The following is a 26,502-nucleotide window of genomic DNA, read 5'->3' as shown; positions in this document are numbered from 1 at the left end:
TGAATACTAAGAAAAAAAAATGTAAACATGCTATGAGATTTGAATTGGCAAAATAAAATCGATCACTACCAATTGCACCTTTTCTTTTAGTATTGTAACATTTTAAAAGGTACTTTTTAAAAAAAAAATTAAAAAAAAGGATTTTGAACGGGTCTGTCCAAAGTAGACCTGCAATGGTTAATCGATCAATTGGTTGATCGTTTAGTAAATGAATCATCTCAGTCCTTTTTAAAATGAAAAAAAAACACAAAAAAAACATTATCTTGAGTCCATCAGATGGGAATATTTTCTGGTTCTTTCAATCCTTCGTGATTAACTGAACACCCTTTGTTAGTGGACTGCTGGTCGGGACGTAAAACATTTTGGGCTGCTACTAATATTAATGCGCCCGGAGTCCGTTACCGTCGAAATATAATGGTGCCTCAAAAAAAAAAAAAGGGCTCCACTGACATCTCTCAAATCAGGCCAGCTCGTCGTGTGTTATTATTCCCAACGAAGAGAATATTATCATACAACACTTGTTATACAGAAGCTGAACTACAGGAGCCAGAAGCTGCCGCCGCCGCTGCTGGGAGCGCAGCGGAGGTGACATCACGCGTCTCCGGCGCTGACAACCAGGCGGCAGCCGCCGAAATGACCGTCGGAGCGGCGCAGCCATTATCCACGCAGCGACCCCCGCCACAAGGCTTTTGTCGTGCAGTCTGCGTGCAAATGATGCCGTGTAATTTCCACTAATCCGCCAGCGGCTTCCAGCTGTGTACGCCACCTCGCCGCTTGTCCTGCAAAAAAAAAAAAAAAAATTTAGGAGGCGGCCCCTTGCGAAATATTTTCTGCAAATTCACGATGGTGTCGATGCCGGACTACAGTGCGAGACGACCCGCGACGTCCGCCGCACTCTTACAGTAAGTAAAGTAAGTAAGTGCCGGAGGAATGAAATCACTGGAACCGGCATAGTAGGTCAAAAGCGAAAAGAGATGCGCAGTTCTGGACGCGCGTAGACGTGCGGTGGGTGTAGCTCTGCGTCGCTCCTGCACGCCCTTTAGTTATTTGTTGCTGTCGCGTCACAGTCCGTGCTTTTATTATTATTGCAGGCTGTAAGGCTGCATGTCCACAGACGAGGATGGGGTGCATCAGGGCTTATCTGCAGAAAATAAGACGCAGGGTGAAGCTGGACCGGGTCAGAGAGCTGGGCCGGCAGTATCCAGTCTTCTGCTTTCTGCTGCTCGTCCTGCTGCTGTCCACCGTGCTTTTAAATAGGTACGTGCACACTACCGTTATCCCCATCAATGTCACCCGCAGGCAACATCCCTGACATGTATTCACTGCGTATGCTGGGATGTTTTTTTTTTTAATTTTTTTTTTTTTTTTTTTTTACAGATATATTCACATCATAATGGTGTTTTGGTCTTTCCTGGCTGGAGTTGTCACTTTCTACTGCTCACTGGGACCAGAGTCTCTGCTGCCCAACATCTTTGTCTCCATTAAACCAACGATCAAGGTAGGTCAGAGGGCAGCTGAACAGATGAGAGCCGTGGGACTCGCAGTGCCACAAATGTGATGGTTCCATTAATACGACTTTGATGACGTTTGCTGGTGCTGTTGACGGATGCATCAGGAGACAGGACACTCAGCAACTGCAGTGTGCTGTGCTTGATTTCCATGTAACTTTCCCTTTCAGTCCTACCAGCAGGAGCTGTTCCCACTGGGCCACAGCTGTGCCGTTTGCGGGAAAATCAAATGCAAAAGGCACAGGTGAGTGACCCGGTTATGTTGCAGTGTAGAGGTAGCTGAGGAAGTGGTTGTGTTGGCGTTATGACCTAAACATTTGCGTCAGCAGTAGTTATACTGACAAGATACACTCAGACATGGCTATTACTGCATATTCTGGGTTTACTAGCAGAAAGGGTACAAATCAAATAAAGCGATTACTGTACTTCGGAAGGAATCAGTAAGCCAAACAAGAAAAACAGTCCTCTGGATTCAATGAAGAGAGCGTCTTTATGTAATTTTGCTTTAACCTTATTATATTTGATTTGTAAACATGCATTCTTTGCATGACTGTTGTTGATCAGGTTATAGGGGGTGTTACACTGCACTCTAGTGGTTAGACGCCATTCTGACGCTTTCCTCTGTGGAAAATACTGTTGTTGTTGTTTTATTTTCTTTTTCTGATGTTTTTAATGACAGACCAACTCTGTTACTGGAGAACTATCAGCCGTGGCTTGACCTGAAAGTGCCTTCAAAGGTGGATGCTTCTCTTTCAGAGGTAATTCAGACATCAATCTTTTAGAAACCAATGTCAAATAAAAAATAAAAAAAATCAATGACCTGTCGCTTAATCCAACTTTGTTTTATTTTTCAAGATTCTGGAGCTTGTTCTGGAAAATTTTGTTTATCCTTGGTACAGGTAAGACCTGTTATGAATATTTTTGTCTTTTATAATACAATCTGTGGTATGATATATTACATTTGGGGATAGAAGTGACTGGACAGTGTTTCTCCATCAGAGACGTCACAGATGATGAGGCATTCGTCGACGAGCTGAGAGTGACTCTGCGGTTCTTTGCAGCTGTGTTGGTTCGCCGAACCCAGAAGGTGACAATCAGACTGTACTGAGCTGAAATCTCATGATAATAATTGAGTGAATATTAATCTTTTTTTTTTTTTTTTCTCTCACAGGTGGATGTTGCATCCCTCATCACAAAAAAGCTTCTCAAAGTGTCCATGAAGCACATAGAAATTATTAGCAAAGCGAGGCAGAAAGGTATCGCTGATATGATCACCGCACAGAGACATTTTAATTGTGTCCACAGGATGAAACCTAACTTTTTATGCTTTTGTGCGTAGTGAAGAACGCGCAGTATCTCCAACAAGCTGCCCTGGAGGAATATGGTCCTGATCTCCATGTGGCACTTCGCAGTCGCAGAGATGAGCTACTTTATCTCCGAAACCTGACTGAGATGCTTTTCCCGTACATCCTGCCGCCCAAAGCTACAGACTGCAGGTAAGTCACTGCTGCGAAAGTAAAGGCCGTGTCCCGCGGCCTGATATTTGTCAAAGTAAGTCGCATCATGAGTGTACTGTTTTGTACCCCAAAAGAGAGAGTATGACCAACCATACAAAACTAGATAAGGATCATTCTTTCCTCTTTCTTTCCTGCTGCTGTATCTCTTCGCTCCTCTCAGATCTCTTACTCTCCTGATAAGAGAAGTCTTGGCTGGTTCTGTCTTCCTTCCTTCAATGGACTACTTGGCTGATCCTGTGAGTGTAGACATATTAAGGGGCAGGAATTCAAAGCGGTTTTCACTCAAAGACTTCTGTTGATACAGTTTGTGAGTTTAAGACTAAATTTGATCTGTAGTTAGTTTAATAATGTTAATTTACCGTAAGCATGCAAAGATGTGTCTGTCCAAACACGTCAAATCGAAACTGTTGTGTGTGAACTTAACTGGCTGCTTTTTTTAAATTTCAGGACACAGTGAATCATCTGCTTTTAATATTCATCGACAACTCTCCTGTAAGTAAATGTTGAAATGGGAGCTGATGCACAGTTTCATTTACATTCTGTGTATTCATTTCTGTAGCGTGTATGTAATATATGTACAAAAAAGGTGAACACGTTTGCTGTCTACTTTTGCCCCTCCAGCCTGAAGTACCCACAGAGCCCACCTCCACGTTGGTTCCTTTCCTAGAAAAGTACTCTGATATTCGCAACAAAAAGCCCTCAGTAAGTGTTTCATGCAATCCAGAGGAATGTAATAATAATAATAATAATAATAATAATAATAAAAAAAAGAAAAGAATTTCATACAACCTCCAAAACATAGAAAAGCCAGCTGCCCTATAAGCCACTGGATAGTATAATAATAACAACAAGCACAGCCTGGTGTAAAGGCCTCACTGAACATATTAAGAAGTAGGAGGAACATATCAAAGAATGGTTTGCGGTGCACTGTGTCTGTTAGCTGTTTACTAGACTGCATTTCCTGCTGCCCTCTCTCACATCAGGTGCTGAAGCTGGAGTTGAAGGAAATCCGAGAACAGCAAGACCTTCTCTTTCGTTTCATGAACTTCCTAAAGCAGGAAGGAGCCGTGCATGTGCTCCAGTTCTGCCTTGCAGTTGGTACGTGTTTCCCATTCCTTTCAGATGTCGAGTCAAACCTGGTCCTCTACCGTCTCGAGACTATCTCTCCAATATAAAATCCTAAAACGGAGTGGAGAGACAGTCCCTTCCCTCAGAGAACCAAGGTCACAGCGTAACCACATGTTCCCTATCGTCGTAAGACGATCTCTCCACTCTGTTACAGATTTCACATGTATGAGATGGAGAGATAGTTTCGCCACTCAAAGAACCAAGGTTACAACGGAACCACATGTTCTTTTAATGAATTAAAAGCTACGAGATGATTTGATTTTGTACCACACCCGCAGTAGGCTAAACACTACCTAAAATTTAGATTTTTCAAACTTCTAAATATAAAGTTTGCAATACGTTCCTCACTTTCCATTTGTTTTCACCACCCGACAACTCAGTTTGTCTGAAATGATGAGCAAAACTCACCAAAACCTGTGTGCAGTGTCGACACACTTGGATGCCACACCACACACGGATGGCCGAGACCTCAACGTCTGCCTCTTGTTAACTTCTCAGAGGAATTCAACGACAGGATTTTGTGCCCCGAGCTGTCTGACTCAGAGAAGATGCTGCTTCACGAGGAGGTGAAGAAGATCTACGAGGCCTACTGCTTGGACGAGAGCGTCGACAAGATCCGCTTCGACCCCTTTATAGTGGAGGAAATACGCAACAGTATGTGAACAGGGGTCTTTAGTGAATCACAAAAAATGAACATATCCTAAACAAGCACACGTATTTGCTAATTAATATGCGTGTCGTTAACCTGTTATTGTTTAACTTCCCAGTTGCTGAGGGCCCGTACACGCAGGTGGTGAAACTGCAGACCATGAGGTGCTTGTTTGAAGCCTACGAGCACGTCCTCTCCCTCCTGGAGAATGTTTTTACCCCCATGTTCTGTCACAGTGACGAGGTCAGCATCTCACTCAATGGCGCAACCAAATGTATTAATCACCTCTTTCATGTAATCTTCCATCCGTCTGTTCAGATTTCTAAATACTCCTTGTTAAAAAAAAAAAAATATGCTCGTTGCGGCACAGACTGAATGTTCACATCTTTCCACCGTTAGTATTTTGATTGTCTCAGATGTGGCGAAACGATATCTGGCAAACGCTGAAATTACAGCCTGATTTGGAATTCGTTGACTCAGTTGCGCTATCCTCTTCCGATCCCTCAGCCACCAACCACTATCGGCCTTGTCATCAATACCAGGCGCACAACTGGCCAATGAGCCGACGCTGGCGCTATGCCAAGCTGCCAAGCCGGATTTCACCCCTCACAGGCAGTTTCATTGAATACAACTGGGTGGACCGGAGCGCAGCCATTGTCCACAGCAGGCAACTGCCCTGCATGAAAATAGTGTCTGGAAAATAACGTGATATTACTTGATATTTTCTTGCTGCTCCTGTTCCTGCCCATAAAAAAAACAAAAAAAAACAGGGCGCCTGTGATTATTATTTAAGCATAAAAGGTCATTAGATACAGCATGTTTCTTTAATTTGGCTTATCTACTGTACCAGCATTTGCATTTGACGTGTTTTTATTGCCGTGACCTTTACATACATTTGTTTCCTCTTTCCACGTCTTCCCTCAGTACTTTCGCCAGCTTCTGAGAGGGGCCGAGTCCCCTGCCAGGAACTCCAAGATGAGCAGGTCGGTTTCACTTTACCCGTTTGTGTGTTTGCGTGTAACAAAATAAAAGTTTAGTGTAATGATTCACGTGTGACGTTTTATCACCTCGAAACAGAAAATAATTAAAGCACAAAATGGCTCGCCGGTAGTGTATTGTTCAGGCTGAACAATGCTGTGTTTTCTTTCACATCCACCTCAAGTTCCTTTAATTTGTTTCTGTTTTCACAGATAAATTGTGAAACTTTTTCTTTAAAAGGTCACTCCTCACTGTACCCCCACAGCCACTGCACTGTGAAGGCAGGATATAGTATGCGCCAGCTGCTTTAAATATGGACATGAATTCCCTTTTTTTTTTACTTTTAATATATTCTAAAAAAATAAGCTGTAAATTAGAAAAAAAAAAAAGAGAAAAGAATTAGGCTTGTTTGCGGTAAAATAAAACTAGAATGAGAAGTAAACCGACTTGAGCGCAGGGATCGACTGTTATGTTTTCTATCGCGGGGTGTGGTGTGTCTGTGGCCACGGGGCCCTGTCAGTAACTCCTTGTACATATTGTTCCAGAAATAGCCTCAGTTTGGATGACATTCGGTGAGTATAAGGCATCAGTGTGCTGATCAAAACAGTGGCTGGCTGAGCAGTGCTGCACGCAAGATTCAAAAATACACCTCATTCTTGACTAAAGAGGACAATGTACTGCCATTTTAACAAATTCACCATGCCCTGGGCCCGCTGCAGTCAGGGCTTCAGTTCAGTCAGCGCCCGCTGATAATCAGATCATGATATGTCATTTGGTTGCTAATCTAATTTCATGGCCAAATGTGTTTTATTTGGTGTTTGTGCTGTAAATGCAAATGAGCTACAATTGAGAAAAGTGACCTGAATCAGCTAATCATGCTAATCATAGCATGGGTCATCATTAATCATATTGTTAATCAAGCTCATCAGGAGTCTTGCCGCCTTAGGCTTCAGTTTTACTGATTTTCTCAGCAACCCCAAAGTTTGGGTTATTCCAAAACTACCAAAATTAAACATCAGGAAAACTCGGAAGAGGACATTAAATCATTTTAAGTTTCTGTTTTTTTTTTGTTTTTTTTGTTGCATCTGACACCGAAAGCGATCTTGTTATGAAGGCAGTTTTCAAAGCAGCATCAATTATGCCACTCAAAGATGATAGATGAGACAGCAGAAAATGGCTTCCACTAGCGCATTCATACATTTACATTCATGAACCGTGACCAAATCAGAGCCTAAACTCCCTCCACATCTGCAACGGAGAAACCCCCTCCACTCTGCCCGTCTGTCTGCCCGGTGCTCCGTCTCGGTACTGCCACCACCGTGCTGTGTCTGTGACTGTATGTCCACTCTGATTCTGTACCCGTCACACTGCACTGCCCCCGGTATGATCCATGGTCCTCTCCCTTCCTCCTGCCCCATCCGGGATGTGACCCTGTTCTGCTTATAGTTCCTGGGACTGGAGCCCCGAGTCCCCGTCCTCACTGTTCACCGCCTCTGGCAGCTCTTCACCTGCATCTTTTAACTCCCTCCATGCCCAGTCCACGTTCACAAACTTCCCATACGGCTCGCTATCCCACCGCCACTCATCACCCAAGTAAGTCAGGGTCCATCTGTGTGTCACAGGTCGCTCAGTGTGATGTCATCCTGTCCACTTTCCCACCGTGTGACCCCAGCCCCTCCCAGACGCCTGCATGGTGGGGCTGATGCATGGGTTTTTAATTTGTTTATATGTCCTCCCTCCAAGTTGTTGTGGTAAAAAAAAAAAAAAAAAAAAAAACCTCGCCTCATGTTTTTGACAATGCAGTGACGTTTCTATACGCAGCTCTTTGTGTAGATCGCTGATCTCAATCTAAGGGGCTCTCACACGGAGCACCTGTGATGTCGTGTGCCTCTTCTGGTTTTGACCGGTCACAGATCACACAGCATTTCTGTAATCATTCAAATTTGTGATCCCCTCGAACGAGACGTCGGTTCATGAAATCACCGCTCACCTGCTTTGTGCTGTGTTTGCTTTTGGCTCTTGCAGCGCTTTACCAGCAACCCGGGCATTTCATTGTAAGATTACTGTGATGTGACAGTTTGGCTTGGGTTTGGCTACCTTAGCTTTCTCTCCCGTGCACAGTCATGACACAGTTCGCTGCTTCTTCTCCTTTATCGTTCCTTCCCTGTCACTTCTCTTGAGCTGCATGCGTCTTGCTGGAGCCGTGCGCATTTCCTCCATCACTCACTGCTTAATATCCTCCCTGTTCGTACTGCAGGAGCACGTCAAAGAGGGGCGAGTCCTTCGGGATCAGCCGCATTGGCAGTAAGATCAAAGGAGTGTTCAAGAGCACAACCATGGAGGGAGCCATGCTGCCATCCTATGGATTGGTAGAAGGAGAGGATGACATGGTGAGGCAGATCTTAAAAAAAAGTCTAAACACTCCTTTTTAGATAATGAAAGTGTTGGTTATAAGGCTCAAAGGATTATGTGATATAAATGCCTGTTCCTGTGTTTGTTCCTCACACTTACAAATGTAGAGGTTTCTCCGATTCATTCTGCACGGCAAGTTTAAAGCAACATGTCAAATTTACTCAAAGTAAACACAAAAAAAATCTGCACAATTTGGACTTTTTCTCAATCAGTCAACCCCACTGCAAAACAGAGATGGCAAAGTAAAGCACTCATTTACACTAATACGTTAACTGCCACATGGTGGCGTTGGAGTAAAGAAAGGAAAGCCACACAGTTGACCGAACCTGCCTTCCACTTGTGAACTCCACAGAGTTTTCCTATTTAGTGATATCTCAGGTTTCAGCGCCGGATCGCTGCTGTCTGGAGTTCATGACATCCACATGATTCCAGAAAGAGAAAATTCTGGAAAACCAACCGATCTTTAATGTTTCCACCATTTCTCTGACTGTCAGGACCTTTGCTTCCTAGTTTGACAAAAGCATTTCCTGCACGCAAGTATATCCTCTTGTCCCACTGAAGCGTTATCCTTTATGTTCAGTCCGATATTAAAAACCCCTAGTCTGGCCTGTGTGATTATACCAAATGGGAAATGAATCTTGAAAAAGCTTATGGGGCTTTCAACAGCGTCATGTGTGACGACGATGAGTTCACATGCTCAGTTGACAGCGGGTTTTGTCGGTTTCAAAGAGCAAGTATATTTCCCCTGTGAAACAACTGGAGAGGATTTGGAAAAGGACTAAACATCCTCTTTCAATGAGAGAAATTAAACAGGTGTGTTTGGTTCCCACCCGCTGATTAAAATGAGCGACGCTTGCAAGCTAGTTCAGCCTGAGCTTCTCCGCTCTACATGCCTCATACGCCATACTCATCTGACATACGAATAATACCCAATTTGCCGATGTATATAAGCTGCAAAAACTTCACATCTCACCCCTTTCCACCAACAGCCTCCACCTGCATTCTCCGGGGAGTTTAAGATATTTGCCCAACCACTCCCAAATTTCTCATTCAATCACATCCCGGCCGCAGTTTAGACATCTAAACTCTAACTATGTTCTAATCTTAGCATCTCAAATGTGCTTCACTGAGTAATGTTTGCACATAGTTCTTTAAATTGCGTGTCCTGTATCTAAATTATGGGGATATCCTGTGTTTACTTTTGCATTTCCCTTAATTCCCTTAATTCCACACGTCCTTTAATTCAAACTTTCCTCCATATTCAAATTTACTGTGAAGACAATGCATTGTAAATGTGATAGGCATACTCTATACGTAAAGATAAACACACTTGAATGGTATGTCAGATCCTTTAAAACAAAGGAACTCTTCATCCAGTAGTGACCTTTGAACTGTACATGATGCCATTGAAAACATTTCTTTTTTCTTTTCACTCTTTACTTGCAGTTCTCTGCGTCCCAGCAGCAGCTGTTTCGACCATACTCCCAAAGACTCCTTCGACTTGACCTTAACCTCTGTCACTTCCCTCCATTCAAGGTGGAGGAAGCCATGATGGTGCTGGAGGATGACTCCCCCATGGAGGCCGCCTCCACTCCGAGCACCCCCCGAAACCTCTCAGCCTGGAACATCACCATCCCATACATCGATTTCTACGACGACGACGTAAAGAGGGAGAGGATTCCTGTGTTCTGCATCGATGTGGAGCGCAATGACCGGAAGGCAGGTGAGGCTCCGTGGACCTTTTCTCTTCTGTCTAACTTAAAGAGCCCTTGATTGAGGTCGTTCTGCCCCGCTGCACGATGTTTAGAGTATGCCGAGTCATTCTTCTGGTGGGATCTAATTTTGCAATTGGAGTAAGAATTTGACTTGGGATGTTACTTTAAGGTGTTTTTTCATTATTATTATTATTATTATTATTATTTTTTATTATTCAGTAACTACACACATAACTATGTTCATGTAGCGGCACAATAGCTACGATATAATGTTGAGTGAGAAAACGAGTTTTTAGGACTTGTAACAATAAACAGGAGCAGATCGTAAAGTAAAAATACAATTATTTATTAAATGAAAGTACAGATAACAGCCGATAAACAAGATGCCACAGATTTCTGGTGCTGGATTTCCCCCCTGTTAATGTGTGATTAACAGGGACAAAGGTTCCTGAAAAGTTGTTGTTAGATAGGTTTTGTTTTGTCATTTTTTGTGTAAATCATTAAAGGCAGTTAAAATGACTTACTGACATCCCAGAAGATTGAAACTGAACAGTTACCTTCCGCTGCCATTTGGAGCTACTGACATAAATAGCTCTTTTGTGTGGAATCGATTATGTGTTAACTGGAGTTCTTACTGATTAAATGTTATTGTTTGTTCTCCTGCAGTGGGACACGAGACTGAGCACTGGTCTGTGTACAGAAGATATCTGGAGTTCTACGTCTTTGAATCAAAGCTCACTGAGTTTCATGGTAGGTTGTTCTGCACATCGTTGCTGCGGTTTGCGTGAGGAAGGCATGCCGGCTGTTCTTTTGTTCATTCATCGTCATAAGAAATGAATTTTCCATTAGAACATCTTATGGATTCCGGGGAATTCACCTCCAAGTGAACTGAAATTTTAGAAGTTAGAAAAGTTTAATGGCCCTGTTGCATCATTTAGGGTCTTGCAAACCACACCTGTATTTTAGGTTAAGAAGGTAAGGGGAGCTTGTCCTTTTCATCATTATTTCAGTGTCCCTCTGTGTCAAATTTTATACTCTCTGTAGGCTCATTTCCAGACGCGCAGTTGCCCTCGAAGAGAATAATCGGCCCCAAGAATTACGAGTTTCTCACATCCAAACGGGAGGAGTTCGAGGAGTACCTTCAGGTGGATATCAGATGACACTTTTAAGTCTTTGCTTCTGAATTGTATAAGACAGATAGAAATAATATAGATGTATAGGTCTGGAGAAGAGACGCAATTTAACAAGAGTCCTCTGATTCTCTGTTTCTGTGGAGAGATTAAGATTATTTCAACTCACTGTGACCGCTGTGCAATGGAAGTGGAGTCATATGTTCAATGTCACACCGTTCAAAAGCAAAATGGGAATTAAGTTTTTTTGTCTTTCGTACACAAGTTAAATTGGATTGATTATGACTGTGTTCCAAACGACGTATTTACCCGCAAACACTCACTGTTTTGAGAGCATAAGTGCGTTCGCACTGTCAAGTACAGAAACATGCAGTGCGCCGCAAGTACCCGGATGATGCACTCAAAATAAGTGTGAAACATTGGACACCGTTCACCCTGAAAGGTCGCCATCTCGGCTACGTAGAGGAAGGGGCAGCACTAATTAGCATCATACTGCTGCTGGACTGGAGCTATCAGTGTGTTTATTGAGTGTTGTAAACAGAGGACAGAAAAACACATGCACTTCTGGGTTAAATAATTAAAGCTGCAGATATGTTGGGGTGGGGGCTGGGTGGGGTGATGTATTCACTTGCCAGGGTTATTTCCACACAGTATGATTTGAGACAACACTACACTGTCCAAATTCTTGCACTCCACCAGTAAGAGCCCGAACATGCAAAAGCCCTATTTGTTAGTGTACTAAGGGAAATATGTAATTTGGAACACAGAGTATGTCCTCTTGATTCCAGGAAGTAGAAATCCTGGATGAGAGTGACAGTTTGCCATCAAGATTAAATTGTACTGTCTCAGTTCTTGTGCTTCAAAAACACTTTACATCCAATTTCAGAAAAAAAACAACTGAAAAGTGATCATTCTGAAATAGGGAAGGACGATTCGTACTGTGTATCAGGACCGTTGACAGGTCAATTCACTCTCCTAAATGGAGAAGTTATGATCTCTCTGCCTCTTGGCTGTCGTGAGAGCAGCTCTGGAGGAAAAGACAGATTGGCAGAGCTCAGACTCGGCACTTTGCAGCAGTGCGTTCAAGGACTCAAACAAGATTGCAGAAAAAGGACCAAATTTAGATCGCTTTCGTAACTGCTGATTGTCATTTGAGACGACATGGCTAACACATTTTCAGCAGCTAACACGTTTTCAGCAGCTCACAAGTGTGTTGGAACCAGAACATCCCTGAACGTCCCATTAAAGAGGTTTTTTTTTTTTTTAATGGTTCCTGCTCGGACAACACAAAAAGCAGTGAAAATGTTCACTGTGGTGGAGTGCTCATTTCAGAATAGGTTTAAAGTCTCTGCAAGTGATTTTTTTTTTTATGACAAAATAAAAATGTTTAGTTCCAAGAATGATTGAAACATCTGTGATTGAATGTGTCAACATGGTAACCAGACATACTGAACCTGCTTTTAGTCAGTTTCCTTCTAAGCTTGTAAAATGAATTTTAAAGCCACCTGTTTGAGCCAAGCTCTATTAAACTATAGAAGAACACAATTTACAACATGAAGTGGGTTTTTTTTCTGTTTTCTTTGCAGAAACTTCTGCAGCACCCGGAGCTGAGCAACAGCCAGCTCCTGGCCGACTTCCTGTCTCCTCATAGTATGGAGTCCCAGTTCCTGGACAAGATGTTACCCGACGTGAACCTCGGTACAGTCTGTCTTGCCTGAACTGGACGTAGAGAATGTGACAAAGACCGATTATGTTTTAACATGTCCAGTGCACTGAAAATGTTTGATCAGACTGACCTTGGGTTGCAGTCAAAAGATATTTGTGTCTGGGACGGAGTTAAAATGTGACAGAACCACTCATCACTGAGATAAAGTATTTGTGTTTCACAGGGAAAATCATTAAGTCTGTTCCCAGCAAACTGATAAAAGAGGTGAGAAATGCTTTCCTTTGTGGTGTGTTTGTGTGTCTGGTCGGGGACACTGCAGAATATTTATTGCCCATCTCTTCCTTCTTAATACAAACATTTGTAAATGTCACTTTTGTATTTTTTTAAGTCCCATTAACATTTTCTATGACAAATAATCGGAGAAAAATAATACTGTCATTGTAATTTATTCAGATTGTCTCCTGTGTTTATTCCGACAGAAAGGGCAGCACCTGGAGCCTTTCATCCAGTCCTTCTTCAACTCCTGTGAATCTCCTAAACCCAAACCCAGCCGCCCTGAACTCACCATCCTGAGCCCCACCTCAGAAAATGATAAAAAGGTTGGCAATCCAAATTTTGTCTTTCTCTCTGTCTCTCTCTCTCTGCGAGCCCATCTTTTCAGAGCAAAGTATCTGCCAAGATATCATTGGAGAAAGTGGGTACAATGGTACTTTGTTTCTGTTGTATCAATGTTGGAGTCAGTGTTAAACTGATTGTGTTCCACTGGTCCAGTCTTCAAATAAAGGGAAGTTTAAATGGAAATCAAACAAGTAAAAAGAATTCCAAAGCAGAGCGTGTTGATTTATTCAACCAATCTTACTGACATGATAAGAAAAAAATGTGTCACTGCAGTCACTCTGGATTAACACATTTTGACTGATATGGTCTGTAGTGGCAGTTCACCAAATTGTTATCAGGTCTGACATGACTGAATATGGCTTTGGGCATTTCATTTGAGAACTTGCCAGAGGCTGAGTTGATGAGATTTGAAAAGCTTTGGCAAGTGTTGACAATTTAGCCAATGACAAAAATGTCAAATTATCTGGCATACTAGAATAACTGGCAGTGACAAATGCAACTAACTTCTTGCCATACAATTTTGAAAAATGTTGAATATACTCTGACTATACTTATACACTGAAAATGTTTTGCATATTTACTTTAGAAGAGCTGTGTTTGTCACTCGTACCTGGAAATGCTCTTTAACTGAGTAGTAGAGTCAGTGGGTGTTTTAAAGAGCTTCGGTCTTAAAGGTAAATGCACGTCCTCCTCCGTCAGCTCTTCAACGATCTCTTCAAAAACAATGCCAACCGATCAGAGATGACAGAGAAGAGGCACAATCAGAACTACTTCATGGAGATGATCACTGTTGAAGGGCTGTATGACTACTTGATGTATGTGGGTAAGTGAAGTTTGTTTGTCGGAGTCTGTCCATCACAACCTATTTATCACGAGTATTTAATGCATTGCCTTGGTTGTTGTGGATGTTATGTGGGATTTCTTTTTAAAGTGAGCTTCTAGAAGTTGCTTTAAGTGTTCAATTGGAACCACCGCCATGACATCCCTGGACCTGCTCTTCCTCCCTTTCTCTTCTTCCTCGTGGCTCTCAGGCCGAGTCGTCTTCCACATCCCTGACTGGTTGCACCACCTGCTGATGGGCGGCAGGATCCTGTTCAAGAACACACTGGAGGCCTACACAGATTACTACCTCCAGTACAAACTGAACCAGGTGGTCCAGGAGCACCGGCTCGTCTCCCTCATCACTCTGCTTCGAGGTACACTGCAGTTAGCCTCGCGCCACACCGCGCGGTAGCACAGCTCAGTTTGCATCAACACCTACTGCAGGAACTTTAACAGGGCAAAGGGTAGCGGATCAAAACCAGGCTTCAATTTGACCTTGTGAATAATGAAACTTAAATGACAACTTTGACCGGTTCATTTCTTTTGATCGGCTCTCTTGAATGAAATACGCTTCAGGGATGATTGGATATTCAATCACTTAAAAAATGTAAATATATTTCAACCGGATGAAAAGAACTGTCAGCATTTTATGTCCTGAGTTGGAGAAAAAAAAGTGGCAGGACGTCGTTTCAGTGCGCTCTGGCAGAACGTATGGACATGGCATTAATTGTAGTCTACATTGGGTTTCTGCTATGTATATGTAGTCCTCGCTTTGTCATGTTGCTGGTACAAGGCGGAAGCAGTGTGTTTTTCAAAATTGTTCAACTATTCCTTGATTAATTGAAGTGAAATTCTGTGTCGTTTCTTTGCTCTTTCAGACACAGTTTTCTGTGAGACCAGTCCACCTCGCTCATCCCAAGACAAGCAGAAGAGGGCCAAGAAGACGTTTGAGGAGATGATGAGATATATTCCAGGTACTCTGTCAATCCTTCCAGGTATTCTTTTGGAATTTGTATACCTTCTCACTGCCTGCATCTCGACTGCCAAGACTAATGTCTAGATGTGAGAACAAGCCTTGTTTTTTTTTATAAAGTGTTGGCTGGGAAATCACAAGGTATTTCTCTTCAGAAGTTTTGGGAAAATGTATCGGAGAAGAAGCCAAGTATGAAGGAGTGCATCTTCTCTTCGATGGACTGCAGCAGCCAGTTCTCAACAAACAGGTACAAGGACACGCATACACACACACACACACACTTGTCTCTCTATACTTGTGAGGACACTGATTGACATAATGCATTCCCTCCCTAGACCTTAACCCTAACCTAATTTTAATCTTAATCCTAAAACCAAGTCTTAACCCTAATAAATAGGGTTCTTCACCAAAATTGGTCCACACAACTATAGCAATACATGCCCACACACACATGATTTGAGACAACACTACACTGTCCAAATTCTTGCACTCCACCAGTAAGAGCCCAAACATGCAAAAGCCCTATTTGTTAGTGTACTAAGGGAAATATGTAATTTGGAACACAGAGTATGTCCTCTTGATTCCAGGAAGTAGAAATCCTGAGCCAAATATTTGGACGAGAGTGACAGTTTGCCATTAATTGATGTGTAAAACAGTAACAGTGAAGGTTAAGTACCAACTTCTGTTTGTAATCCCAGTTTTTCCTCACACACACACACACACACACACACACACACACACACACACACACACACACACACACACACACACACACACACACACACACACACACACACACACACACACACGTTTGTACAGCTATCTTTGTGAGGACATTTAGTCACATAATGCATTCCCTCGTCCCTGACCCCAACCCTTACTGTAACCCTAATCTAAACCTAATTCTAACCTTAACTCTCAAACAGCCCTTTGACGGGGTGTGACAAAGTGAGTTACATTGACCTGAGGGGAAGCTGTGAAGAAAAGGGACTTTGAAAGCACACACTCATTCCTGTGTATCACAACGTATACATGAAATGTGTCAAAACACAAAAATGTTCCTGTAATTCTGTGGTTTTTTCATACTTTATTTAAGGAGTTCTGGCTGTGAAGCTTTTCATCTTCTCCTTACTTTTTGCCTTCCTCAGCTGACATACGTGCTGTTGGACATCGCTATTCAGGAACTTTTTCCTGAGCTAAACAAGGTAAAAGATGCTCATCTTGGTTTTTAATAATGAAATACAGAGGCTGAATCTTTACCCCGTATCCTTTGTAGGGTCTCTAGGGAACTCTGAATACATTTGAACACGGACAAAAAATATCTATTTATTAACTAACCCTAACCCTGTTCTGTATGGTCAAGATTATGCCTGGTTGAATTAATGTGAAACTGTATGATGATGTCTGACAAATGAGAGATCATTGAAAGTACATGCAGACTTCTTCATTAAATTATTGTATAATCTTTGGGGAAAATATATTAATAGTAAAAAAGTATGTTCAAAATATGCTCAATCATAAAGTATGGCCAAATCCTGTTGCTGCTTCATGAAGAGGATTTTATTTCATATCGTCTCAATTTCACATTTAACTCGTTTGAAAATGGAAAAACGTCCTTTTGATTTTTTTTTTTTTTGCCGTTTCAGGTGTCAACAGTAAATCAGAAGGATATGACAAGTTTAGCTTTCAGGGAATTTAAAGAGTTTGTGGATCCAGAGATTGAAAACCTTCTTTTATATCTGATTTTCTTTTAATCAGGGATAAAAGTAATTTTTATCAGACAGTCACTCATTGCATTTGCAATAATTAAGTCGGGTTATGACTTATAGAGAAAAAAAAAGAAAGAGAGTTCTGTCGTGTTACAATTCAAAGCAGAGAGGATCCAAACTCACAACATCAGAGGCAGGGTCTAATAATGGGAAACAGGTGAGCAGAGAGGTGAGGCAGGAGGAAGAGATGGCAGAGTGGAAACAGGTGAAAACGATCAAATTAGCGGGAAACACACCCGGGCAGGAAATGAAACGACAAAACGAGGGAGAACTTTAAAAATAAAACCAGACTGAAATAAAAACTAAAAGAAGGACAGAAAATCCCAAACTTGACACGTAGATTAGCTAAGAAAAGTGTCGTAGTGAAGTCAGTGTAGGATTGTCTTAAAAAGTTCAAAGATATTTGTATTTATTTTGAAAAAAGCATAATGAAATGATTTAATTACAAATAGACCAAAGAAAATATATCAAACGTTGAAACTGATAAAATATAATTTTTTTATGAAAAATATATGCTTATTTTTTGCTAATTTGATGCCAGCAACACGTGTCAAAAAACTTGGGGCTGGAGCATGTTCACCAATGTGTTTTCTACTTCTTTGAACAACACTCTGTAAATGTTTGGGAACTGCGGAGACCAGTTGCTGGAGTTTTGAAAGTGAAATGTTGTCTCATTCTCGCCTGATATGGGATTTCAGCTGCTCAACCTGACTATATTGTTTAGCATTCATGGTTCCTTCCCAGATGTGCGAGCTGCCCACGCCATGTGCGCCAACGCATCCCTGTGCCGTCATGGCTGCTAGCTTTTCAACTGTGCGCTGATAACAAGCTAGATAGTCCCGCTCCTCTTTAGCCCGCAGGATGCAGTATCCATGATTTCCAAAAAGAATCTCCAAATTTAGATTTCCGCTTCACCCCAGTACGCCCTAAAATGACCTCTGGCACAGAGATGACCATATCCCTTCTGGCTCATGTTTATGTACAGTTTCTTCTGTGAATGGTAGAGTTTTGTCCAGCATTTGTGGATGCAGCGATGAATTGTGTTCACAGATAATGGTTTTTGGAATTGTTTCTTAGCCCAGACAATGATTTCCACAACAGATTTGTGTCTGTTTTTAATGCATTGCTGCCTGAGGGCAAGGCAATTACGGCTTTCAAATATTGGTATTTGGCCTTGTCCCTTGCGTACAGAGATTTCTTCAGATTCTCTGAATGTTTTAATGATATTACTGTAGATGATGAAATACCCAAATTCTTAGCAATTTTACATTAAGGAGCATTATTTTAAAATTGCTGTCCTATACGGTTGTCCTGCGGAGAGACTCTGCCTCTCTGGAATGCTTTTTTTTTTTTTAATAATCAATAATGTTACTTATTTGTTGTCAAATAAGTAGTTAGTTAGTTGTGAGATGTTCCACCCGGTGTTTTAAAAAAAAAAAAAAGTTTAAATAAGTTTTCAAAATAAGCATATATCTTTCAAAAAAATACAATTTCTCAGTTTCAACAATGTTCCCTTTGCTCTATTTTCAATAATAATAATAAAAAAAAAAAAATCTTTTCATTCTGTTTTTATTTACATTTTATAGGTAACTTTTTTGGAAACGGGGTTGTACGTAAGCATTTTTAATGATAAATTATATTGATATATGAATATTAAACAAAGACTGCCTGCTTTTGTGCTAACTCTGTGTTTCTGTTTGCTCAGCAGGTACAGAAGGAGACCTCTGTGATGGCTCCATGGATGTAAAGGGAACAGGAGTTTGTGAACATGAGATAACATGAACTCGTTCTGCACTAATCCAGAGACTTTTGTTGTTCTTGCTACCTGCAACTAACACGTACAGTAACTGTTCTGGATTCCAGCCTCCGCAAGAAGAGGAAACACACAAACGGTTTCTCCTGGTGTATGTGTCATTAATTTGTAAAATAGATTACATAAATAAATGGGGAAAAAAACCAGGTTGCACTGACACTGTGTTCCTTGTGTAAACTATTAATAACAATTAAAACTAACACAGGAGGAGTGTTAGTCTTTTGAACAGCCGATGTTGGTGGTTGTAGCTTTACTGTAGTCTCAAATCTGAATACTCGAACTGCGAGGGGGTTAAGAGTAACCCTAACCCTGTTTTTTTAGGGTTAGGGTTAGGGTTTGAGTTAAGACTATGACCTCATAATATGTATACACATTCACAAATCTCACACACTTTAAAATTCTAATTATCACCATCCCAACCCCATGGACCCTGTGCAAGTGTGCGTTCTATTTATTTTTTAAGCCTCCTTTGAGTATGAGTGCTGTGTATATCGTAGTGCATTTAGCTTCCCTGCCTTTCATGGGAGCAGTCACACACCTGCATGCCATTTCGTTAAGAGCACACCTGTGCAGAGTCCTCATCAGTAGTTTATTTAAGTTGAGGGCTGACGGCATGCTGCTGCTATACTGCGCCAGCTCTTTGTCTGGTTTGCTATCGTTATATGAAGTATTCTTAGCTGTAGATCACAGGCCCCATTTCAATACTTCTAGTTTCTGAAACTTATGTTTTGAAATGAAAGTGAGCTGTGTCCTTGTAATTCTTAAGCAAAGGAATTTCACTTCCTCCTACCGTTTCATGAATTCATGTTCACAAGCCTGAATACACATTTAGAGATTCTGGGGTACATTCAAATACAATTTCACAACTTCCTACAACGGTATAATTTTCCCCTTATACTAACTTAACTAGTTGTTAGTCTGGCAAACATACCAAACATTTGGTGGTTACTCTCAAGGTTGGAAATTAGTTTGATCTGTTTTATCTTTACATATTAATTAAAAAGGGATGTGTGACAGCAGAATTGAACTGAAGATGCCAATATCAGCTCAGTTGATAAAGTGAAATTCCAAAGTGATCAATTAAACTCAAAGATTAATCAAAACAATCAAATGCATAATACTATACTTTGTTTTATTTACAACCACTTGCCTGCTGAAATGATGGGGATAATCATTAACTGAAGGCCTATTGGTAGTATGCAGAAAAGGTCACTCAAAATTAATTTCATTTTGATGCATTGTCACAATGCCATTTTATTTTTTAACAAGTAAAAACAACAAATACCAAAGATGCTTTTCTTTTTTCTATTTTATTTTAACAGTCTGACAAAAGGACTTCATGATTATGACTTCTGGTTAATAAGTACAAGTGTGTGGACAAATATGGACAAATATGCCATTTCTGCATTCTGGCAGACACTCCAAAAAAACCTCAAAAACCTATCAACAGATCATATCTACAGTATTTGTATCTGTAACACATCCTTCTTTATAAAGATGAGGTCTGAGGAGCAGTCGAGGTGCTCTGTTATTTACAAGAAAAACTGGAACAATAAACTGGACCAAAATTATGTATGGAAAACAGTTTGAGATAAAAGGGTAATCAAAGACAGAATCCAGTAGATTAATACTTGAAGCTTTGGCTTGTTTCCATCCATTGTTAGACTGTAAAAAAAAGTTAGATTTATAGCTGCTGACAGCCATCCCCTTGTTTATTATCGTACCAAGAACTTTGGCCAGTTAGCTTACAGTCATTAAAACTCTTTTATACCTTATTAAGTCATTGTCATGCACCATCTTGGATTTTAGACATTCATTGTATTATAAATTCACGAAAAAAAGCCACATTCACATTTGTTGAAATGTCAGTAAAAATGACTTGCATGCACTTTTAAGTCACCCTTATTTGGTAATATTCAGTACGTCCTCACTCTTTTATATCTAAATTGTTCATCTTGCACATTTGTGTGTTCAACAAAATGGTCTTCAGGGACCTTCCAGAGTACTTAGGCTGAACCTGCAGTCTTGTTGTCTTCTAGCTTTCCTTGAAGGCAGTGAGATGGAAAGGCAGTTAAGCAAGTCCTGAAGGAGTTTCCAAACCCTTCAGTTTATCACAGTTTCCCAGAGTGTACAAGCCAATCAGGGGGTCAGGGACAGACAGAGACTGAGCAGCAACAAGCCAAGGCTGTGGGCTGTAAAGACAGCAGAGTTCCTGAAGGTGATGCGACCTTCCACTGAGGGGTACACGCGCTTCATATCCGAGATGTATTTGGAAAAAACTGAAATGTCCATGTCGCCTGCAAGAGATAAAAGGAAAAAAACAACAACGACTAAATATACTTTTTCTTTTATGCAGTGGTGGGGGGGGGGGAGCTTGGTTTTGTGTCAGCTGTATGAGGGAGAGACGGTGGGAGTGGTTTTGGGAACGTTGCCGGGGAAGGAAGTAATTGGCACAGGTGTTTTGTGTTGTCTGATTACTCCATATATGTTGGCAGTAAATTGCAGAACAAGGTGGCTCACGCCAGAATGTGCCATGGAAGTTGTGCAAGAAGTCTGGCAATGAACGGACTGATTGACATATCGTGTCCTCAGAAAACTGGGAGATTGTAGCAGCAGTCTTATTTGAAGACGATTCACACAGAAGTCCTCCTGTTCAAGGTTGTGTGGTAAATTTACTGAAGCCCTGGTGTAGTGACCTAGCGCTAGCAGACCTCTCCAATATTTTCTTCCCCATTTATATTTTTTTCCTGTCAGTTGGGATGTTGAATCCCTTGAAAAACTTATTTTTCCCCTGTGTGGTTAATAAGTACCAGCTCATTCCTTTGATTTGTAATGTTTGGGGTAAGCGGTTATTTTGACACCATTTCTATGGCCATCATCCTATTTCCCCACCCAAGCAATGGCATCTTCTTTACGCTCTTAAAAGCACATAACCGTGGTAACTTTAGTGCTTTAAACTCCGCTTGCAATAATTATAAACAGCATAATAAGAGTATGAATCTGCTTTAGATACAACATTCCCAGAGCAAACTGAGGGTCAAAAAAGATACATTATTTAGCTGGCGAAATGGATGTGTTGCTGGGACAGCCAGCAACTCCTCGCTTATAGAAAAGTTGCAGTCAGTCTCAAATCCTTGCATTGACATTGACTGAGTAAAAAAAATAAAAGACAGGATTTAAAATGTACAGATAAATAAGGGGAAGTTATTATATTACTCGTAATTGCACAGAAAGAACATAAAAAAAAGAGAGAAAGTACACTAGTAGTTCTGTGATACTGTACTTGAGCTAAATGCTAACATTAGTGTTGTGACATGCTCACAATGACAACTCTAATGTGCTCATGCTTAGCAGGTTAATCAAGTTCTCCACTTCAGTTTAGGGTGTTAACATTTGCACATGAGCACTGACGCCAAGTGAAACTGACATTAATGTGTGTTCCAGATAGATTATATGGAAATCCATTCAATAGCTGTTGAGACATTTCACATAAATCCACAAATGTGACCATTATAGGATGATCAAAATCATTAGGGTTAATCTTGGGACCCTGAATTTCTGTACAAAATGTCACAGCAGTTTATATAGTAGTTTTTATATTGTACTTTTGAGTAAAGTGGTAAACCGTCTGAGTGACTGACATCCAGCCATGGCACAATACTTGGAAAGGAAATTCTTTGTTTACAACATTTGAAGCTTGGTGCTCCTCCCCAGCTGACATCCTGTCTTACTTTCATCTTTTCTACAGTTTTGATATCTGGATATGACATGTTCTGCCAAGTTAAACAGTACACTCAGAAATTTAATTCAGAAAACCAGCTGACTGTCTTAAAGCTGTAAGGTCGGTGCGCAAATAAAGCTGGCGTACCATATGCTAGTCTGTTTTTCCATTTGTCAAGCTGTCGATGGAACTGAAAGAGGCCGGGAATATTTTTGAAGTTTCCTCCCTTAAAATAACTCACGATCATCTATTACATGCACTCATGTTTGAATTTGACTGTGTCCTCCAAATATTCTTGTGGAGAGGTTTCATTAAAAAATGTCCCCTCGGGGATTAATAAAGTAAATACCTACCTACCTACCTACCTTAAAATGTTGCCAGTGCAGATAAATGACTAAATGTTATGGAAAAGCCCTGTCCAGCACCCTCTAATTATTTGTTATTAAAAAGACGTTAAAGCCTCAGGGCTTACTTAGGCTGGATTCCACAAGGAAGGAAAGGCTTGGGAGGAAGTACTCCGAGACATTAAAGACCAGGAGCAAGCTTTTTAACAGTCTGCCAAGTCTCTGTAGTTCTCTAATCGTAAATATTGGTCGTTAAATGCTGCCGTTGCTTTGCTCGTGCATATTTTTAAGCATCAAGCACTGAAACCTTCAAATAAATAAAACCAACTATTTCTGCCTTGACATACCAAATTAAACACATTTATCATATTGAAACATTTAATAACGTGTCTGCCCACCTGTGTTATGCTTCAGTAGCTCTTCCTTGACCATGATAAAGTTATCACCTCCACCCACCATGTATGAAGGCATGACCACAGTGTACGTCTTCTGTGGGTCCAACGGTTCATACTTGGGCACGCGGCACTCGATGCAGAGCATTGACACCGACACCACACGCTGGTTCGCTGGCTTGGAGAGGTCGTACTCCACGTGAATACCTGGAAATGCCTCAGAGAATGACGCTGTTTACTTAAGGGAGCGACGTGTTTTATGCATCCTGTGAACTTTATTAACAAGTAAAACACCCACGAGGAATAATTCAAGATCAACGGCATTTACAGTTCAACATGAAGCTGGAGACAGCAACCAGACTAGGCTGTAATCTGTCCCCTAGTGGATATAGCTAAGTTAATATACCTCGGGGTACACACCTAAGCAAGCGAGCAGGTGAACAATGGCGTTTGCAGTGCCAGCTCTGACTCTCTGCAAGGAAGTAAATGAGCATATTTCCTTCCCAAAAATGTTTTTCAATACAAAACCAAAGCAGTCACAGAAACGGTGAATATTTGTTTGACTGTGGATTATAAAAGTGTTGGTGGACAGGAGCCTGAGAACAAACCTGAGACTTGAAGAAATTCTCCAGACATGCTTCCATATTTGTGAACGGAGTGTTCAAATGCCTTTTTCACTGTTGATCCTTTTATCTGTACCAAGTCAAAGGTCCCTCCAAAGGGTAAGACAGTGAGGATCTCGTCCATTGTTATAGAACCTTAAAAATAAAGGTAAATCCAGTAGGTTATAAAGGTACGCTTGCAGCAAGTGAAAATTTGTGGCTACTGAAATAAAGCACTCAGAAATTCCATAGAAAAACCAAGATGTACCATTTTTGTAGCGCTCGTTTATCGCTGACCGTATGGCTCCACTATTCAGCATACAAATGCCCACGTGATTCCACAGCAAGTCGCTTGAATACTTTATATTGTGATAAATCTGTTGATGCAAAAAGGAAATATTGTGGCAGTGAAAATCTACATTTTGTAAAGAGTCCCTCTCTTGTGTTTGTGACCTTTTTTTTTTTTTATCATCCCTGCTCTGCCTACAATGATCTGCTCAATGGAGGTTTACGTCAACCTCCTTCAAACCCTGCAGCTACTAATGTTCCCACATTCCCGCTGATGACAAACACTGAACATGCACAGGCATGACATGGGTTTACAGCCACTGTATGGGATTTATTTATTTTTTGTCTTCTGTCGTAAACGAAGAGCCACATGCAGCTGAAAGAATGAAGTGAAAGTTGTCATTATTACCATAGCATCACAGATTAGGTTTCCAAGGTTACACTCCCGAAATCGACACTCCTCAAATGTCCCATTGAGGTAGACTAAGGTTTGCCCAACATACTGCGAGGAGTAGTGAGCCAAGTCTTTCTTCCACTTCGCAATGTCGGCAAGGATATCTGGGTCTGAGAGAGTTAGATAAAAGTAAAGCTTGTGATTAAAAGATTTAGTGACAGCTCTTGAAAAGTCTGGCATGGGACACGTGATATTAATAAAGTACAGGCTGTTGTTTTTTTTTTTTACCTTGAGGTATGCTGCTGTCCATTAGGATGGGGTTTCCAACAGCTTTTATGACCTTTCCAGCTTCATCAAAGGTCACTTTTAGGTATCCAAGATATTTCCCAAAGGCAAAGGCCTGGACCACTGGCACGTTTCTCCCATCATCAGACCTTACCATAAAAGGATACAGACCTGCCGGTACTTCAGTGGAGGGGGGTTCTCCTGCAGAGAAAGAGGACGTTGTGGTTTATGCAGCTATAACACTGCTCACTTCCTGTCATGATAAACATAGAAACCTGCAAAAGCTTTCAACTGACTTGTTGTGCATATGAAGGACAGTTCACATGTCTTGACTCAAGCGAAACGACAAAACAAAACATTTACGTAAACCTAAGCCACTTGAACAGACGACCATAGGGGATGAAGTAGGATGAAAATACCAGTGTAGAGAAACGTGTTGGTGTGTCCTCCAACAACAACATCAACTCCTCTCACACGCTTGGCGATGTCTTTATCCATGTCAAAGCCAGAGTGTCCAAGTGCGATGATCTTATTAAAGCCCATAGTTTCCAGCATATTGACCTGAACCTGAAGTGCTTCCACCTCATTCTCAAACTTTAGATGTTGGCCTAACACAGAGGAGAGAAGAGATAGCTTATTTTGCATGGTCCCACACATGCAGCACTCATGCTCTCAACTGGTGGATAAAACTGGAAAACAATAACATGAAGGTGTGAATGAAATCGATAAGTAGCCCTACAGCAGCTGACAAGTAAAGAAAACCTCTGTGAATCTGAAAACGGAAACAAGAAGAGAAGCCGTATCCACCGTGGGACAAACTCAGAGTAATAGCTTCTTCACTGTGATAATGTAAGAGTTCATTCATGTACTGGACTAAAGAAGCAACAATAAAAGTAAATTGATAAAATAAAAAGTGCAACAAATAGGGACATTTAATCAATCAAAAAAGGTTGTGTGTTTACCTGGCATGGATAAGAAAGGTGTCTCTACAGTGGTGTATCCGACCACAGCCACTTTCTCTGAGCCCACATTGATGACTGTGTATGGGTGGTAATAGCGGCTGAGGCTTGGAGTCAGAGTGTGATCAGGTTTAATGTTGGCACTCACCACAGAGCAATTTACACTCTGCAGGAAGGGCTGGATCAGACCCTCCACTCCGTTGTCAAATTCGTGGTTTCCCAAAGCCTATATGATGCCATAAAAATATATATATATATTTAATCAACTCATGGATTGTCATTTAATCAAATAAAAAAATAAAACTGAATCTGCAATTCTGCAGTTACAGAAACTTTTATTAAGAGTGCAAAACCCTGCTCCACTGTGTGGTTGCACGTTTAAAAATAAAAATAAGAAAAATAGAAGGCCACTTACCATGACATCATAACCAAGTTTGTTCATGAAGTATGCTGCTTCTGCGCCTTTATAGTAGTTGAACCAGACAGTTCCTTGAAACTGGTCTCCAGCATCCAGAAACAACACGTTCCTCTCCTTTTTCCGGATCTCCGACACTTTGGTGAACCTTCTGGCAACCCCAGCGAAGCAGGAGCCTCTTTCTTGACACTTCCCCGAGTCCTCGCTGGTCTCCTCGATGCGTGCATGGTTGTCGTTGGTGTGAAGAAGTGTCAAGTCGAAGGTCGACACTCTGCTCCAACAGTTCAAAAGCAGCACGAGGCAGCGCAGAGCGCACCGAGACGACCCGCAGCTCATCTTGTCGCTGTGCGTAAAGACGCATCAGCGAAGAATTTACAGTTCATGAAAAAGGCGTGGGCTTCCCC

At 41.3% G+C, this 26,502-nt stretch overlaps 2 protein-coding genes across 16 annotated transcripts; one reads left to right on the top strand and one right to left on the bottom strand.

Moving 5' to 3' along the window:
* Positions 1 to 467: 467 nt before the first annotated feature.
* LOC138633054 (sorting nexin-14-like) lies at positions 468 to 18,948 on the top strand. 15 transcript variants are annotated; one of them, XM_069719037.1, is made up of 32 exons: positions 468 to 902; positions 1,092 to 1,257; positions 1,378 to 1,498; positions 1,679 to 1,752; positions 2,188 to 2,266; positions 2,364 to 2,407; positions 2,508 to 2,595; positions 2,680 to 2,764; positions 2,848 to 3,004; positions 3,186 to 3,261; positions 3,473 to 3,517; positions 3,647 to 3,727; positions 4,009 to 4,123; positions 4,652 to 4,807; positions 4,921 to 5,045; positions 5,727 to 5,785; positions 6,326 to 6,352; positions 7,227 to 7,373; positions 8,038 to 8,170; positions 9,729 to 9,915; positions 10,574 to 10,657; positions 10,952 to 11,052; positions 12,624 to 12,735; positions 12,927 to 12,967; positions 13,183 to 13,302; positions 14,021 to 14,144; positions 14,353 to 14,517; positions 15,022 to 15,117; positions 15,275 to 15,363; positions 16,265 to 16,321; positions 18,472 to 18,498; positions 18,591 to 18,948. In XM_069719037.1, the coding sequence occupies exons 2-32, from the start codon at positions 1,121 to 1,123 to the stop codon at positions 18,630 to 18,632; spliced, it is 2,994 nt and encodes a 997-aa protein (XP_069575138.1). In that variant the 5' UTR covers positions 468 to 902; positions 1,092 to 1,120; the 3' UTR covers positions 18,633 to 18,948. The 15 variants fall into 15 exon arrangements, 11 of the variants coding, with proteins under 11 accessions (XP_069575138.1, XP_069575137.1, XP_069575135.1 ...); XM_069719036.1 differs by having other exon boundaries at positions 15,272 to 15,363; positions 18,594 to 18,948; XM_069719034.1 differs by having other exon boundaries at positions 15,272 to 15,363.
* Positions 18,949 to 19,952: 1,004 nt separating this feature from the next.
* LOC138633037 (snake venom 5'-nucleotidase-like) lies at positions 19,953 to 26,434 on the bottom strand. The gene is made up of 9 exons (XM_069719011.1): positions 26,099 to 26,434; positions 25,687 to 25,909; positions 25,144 to 25,332; positions 24,728 to 24,925; positions 24,455 to 24,609; positions 24,026 to 24,134; positions 23,764 to 23,913; positions 23,162 to 23,362; positions 19,953 to 20,995 (listed from the first exon to the last, which is right to left on the bottom strand). Exons 1-9 carry the CDS (start codon positions 26,432 to 26,434, stop codon positions 20,838 to 20,840), a joined length of 1,719 nt encoding a protein of 572 aa, XP_069575112.1. The 3' UTR covers positions 19,953 to 20,837.
* Between the last annotated feature and the right edge of the window lie 68 nt (positions 26,435 to 26,502).

Source organism: Brachyistius frenatus, unplaced genomic scaffold, assembly GCF_029030835.1.
Source record: "Brachyistius frenatus isolate BFR_SWC_R1_liver_20210118 unplaced genomic scaffold, ASM2903083v1 Contig_204, whole genome shotgun sequence".
Lineage (NCBI taxonomy): Eukaryota > Metazoa > Chordata > Actinopteri > Embiotocidae > Brachyistius > Brachyistius frenatus.
This window is presented reverse-complemented; position numbering and strand designations above follow the sequence as displayed.

Coding starts and splice junctions, on each gene's coding strand:
- LOC138633054 (XM_069719034.1), top strand. CDS start 1,121: ATGGGGTGCATCAGGGCTTATCTGCAGAAAATAAGACGCAGGGTGAAG. Junction 11,053..12,623: donor AGTTCGAGGAGTACCTTCAG/GTGGATATCAGA, acceptor TTTTCTTTGCAG/AAACTTCTGCAGCACCCGGA. Junction 14,145..14,352: donor TGACTACTTGATGTATGTGG/GTAAGTGAAGTT, acceptor CGTGGCTCTCAG/GCCGAGTCGTCTTCCACATC.
- LOC138633037 (XM_069719011.1), bottom strand. CDS start 26,434: ATGAGCTGCGGGTCGTCTCGGTGCGCTCTGCGCTGCCTCGTGCTGCTT. Junction 24,926..25,143: donor CAACACGTTTCTCTACACTG/GTATTTTCATCC, acceptor CTTTCTCTGCAG/GAGAACCCCCCTCCACTGAA. Junction 24,610..24,727: donor GGACAGCAGCATACCTCAAG/GTAAAAAAAAAA, acceptor TAACTCTCTCAG/ACCCAGATATCCTTGCCGAC.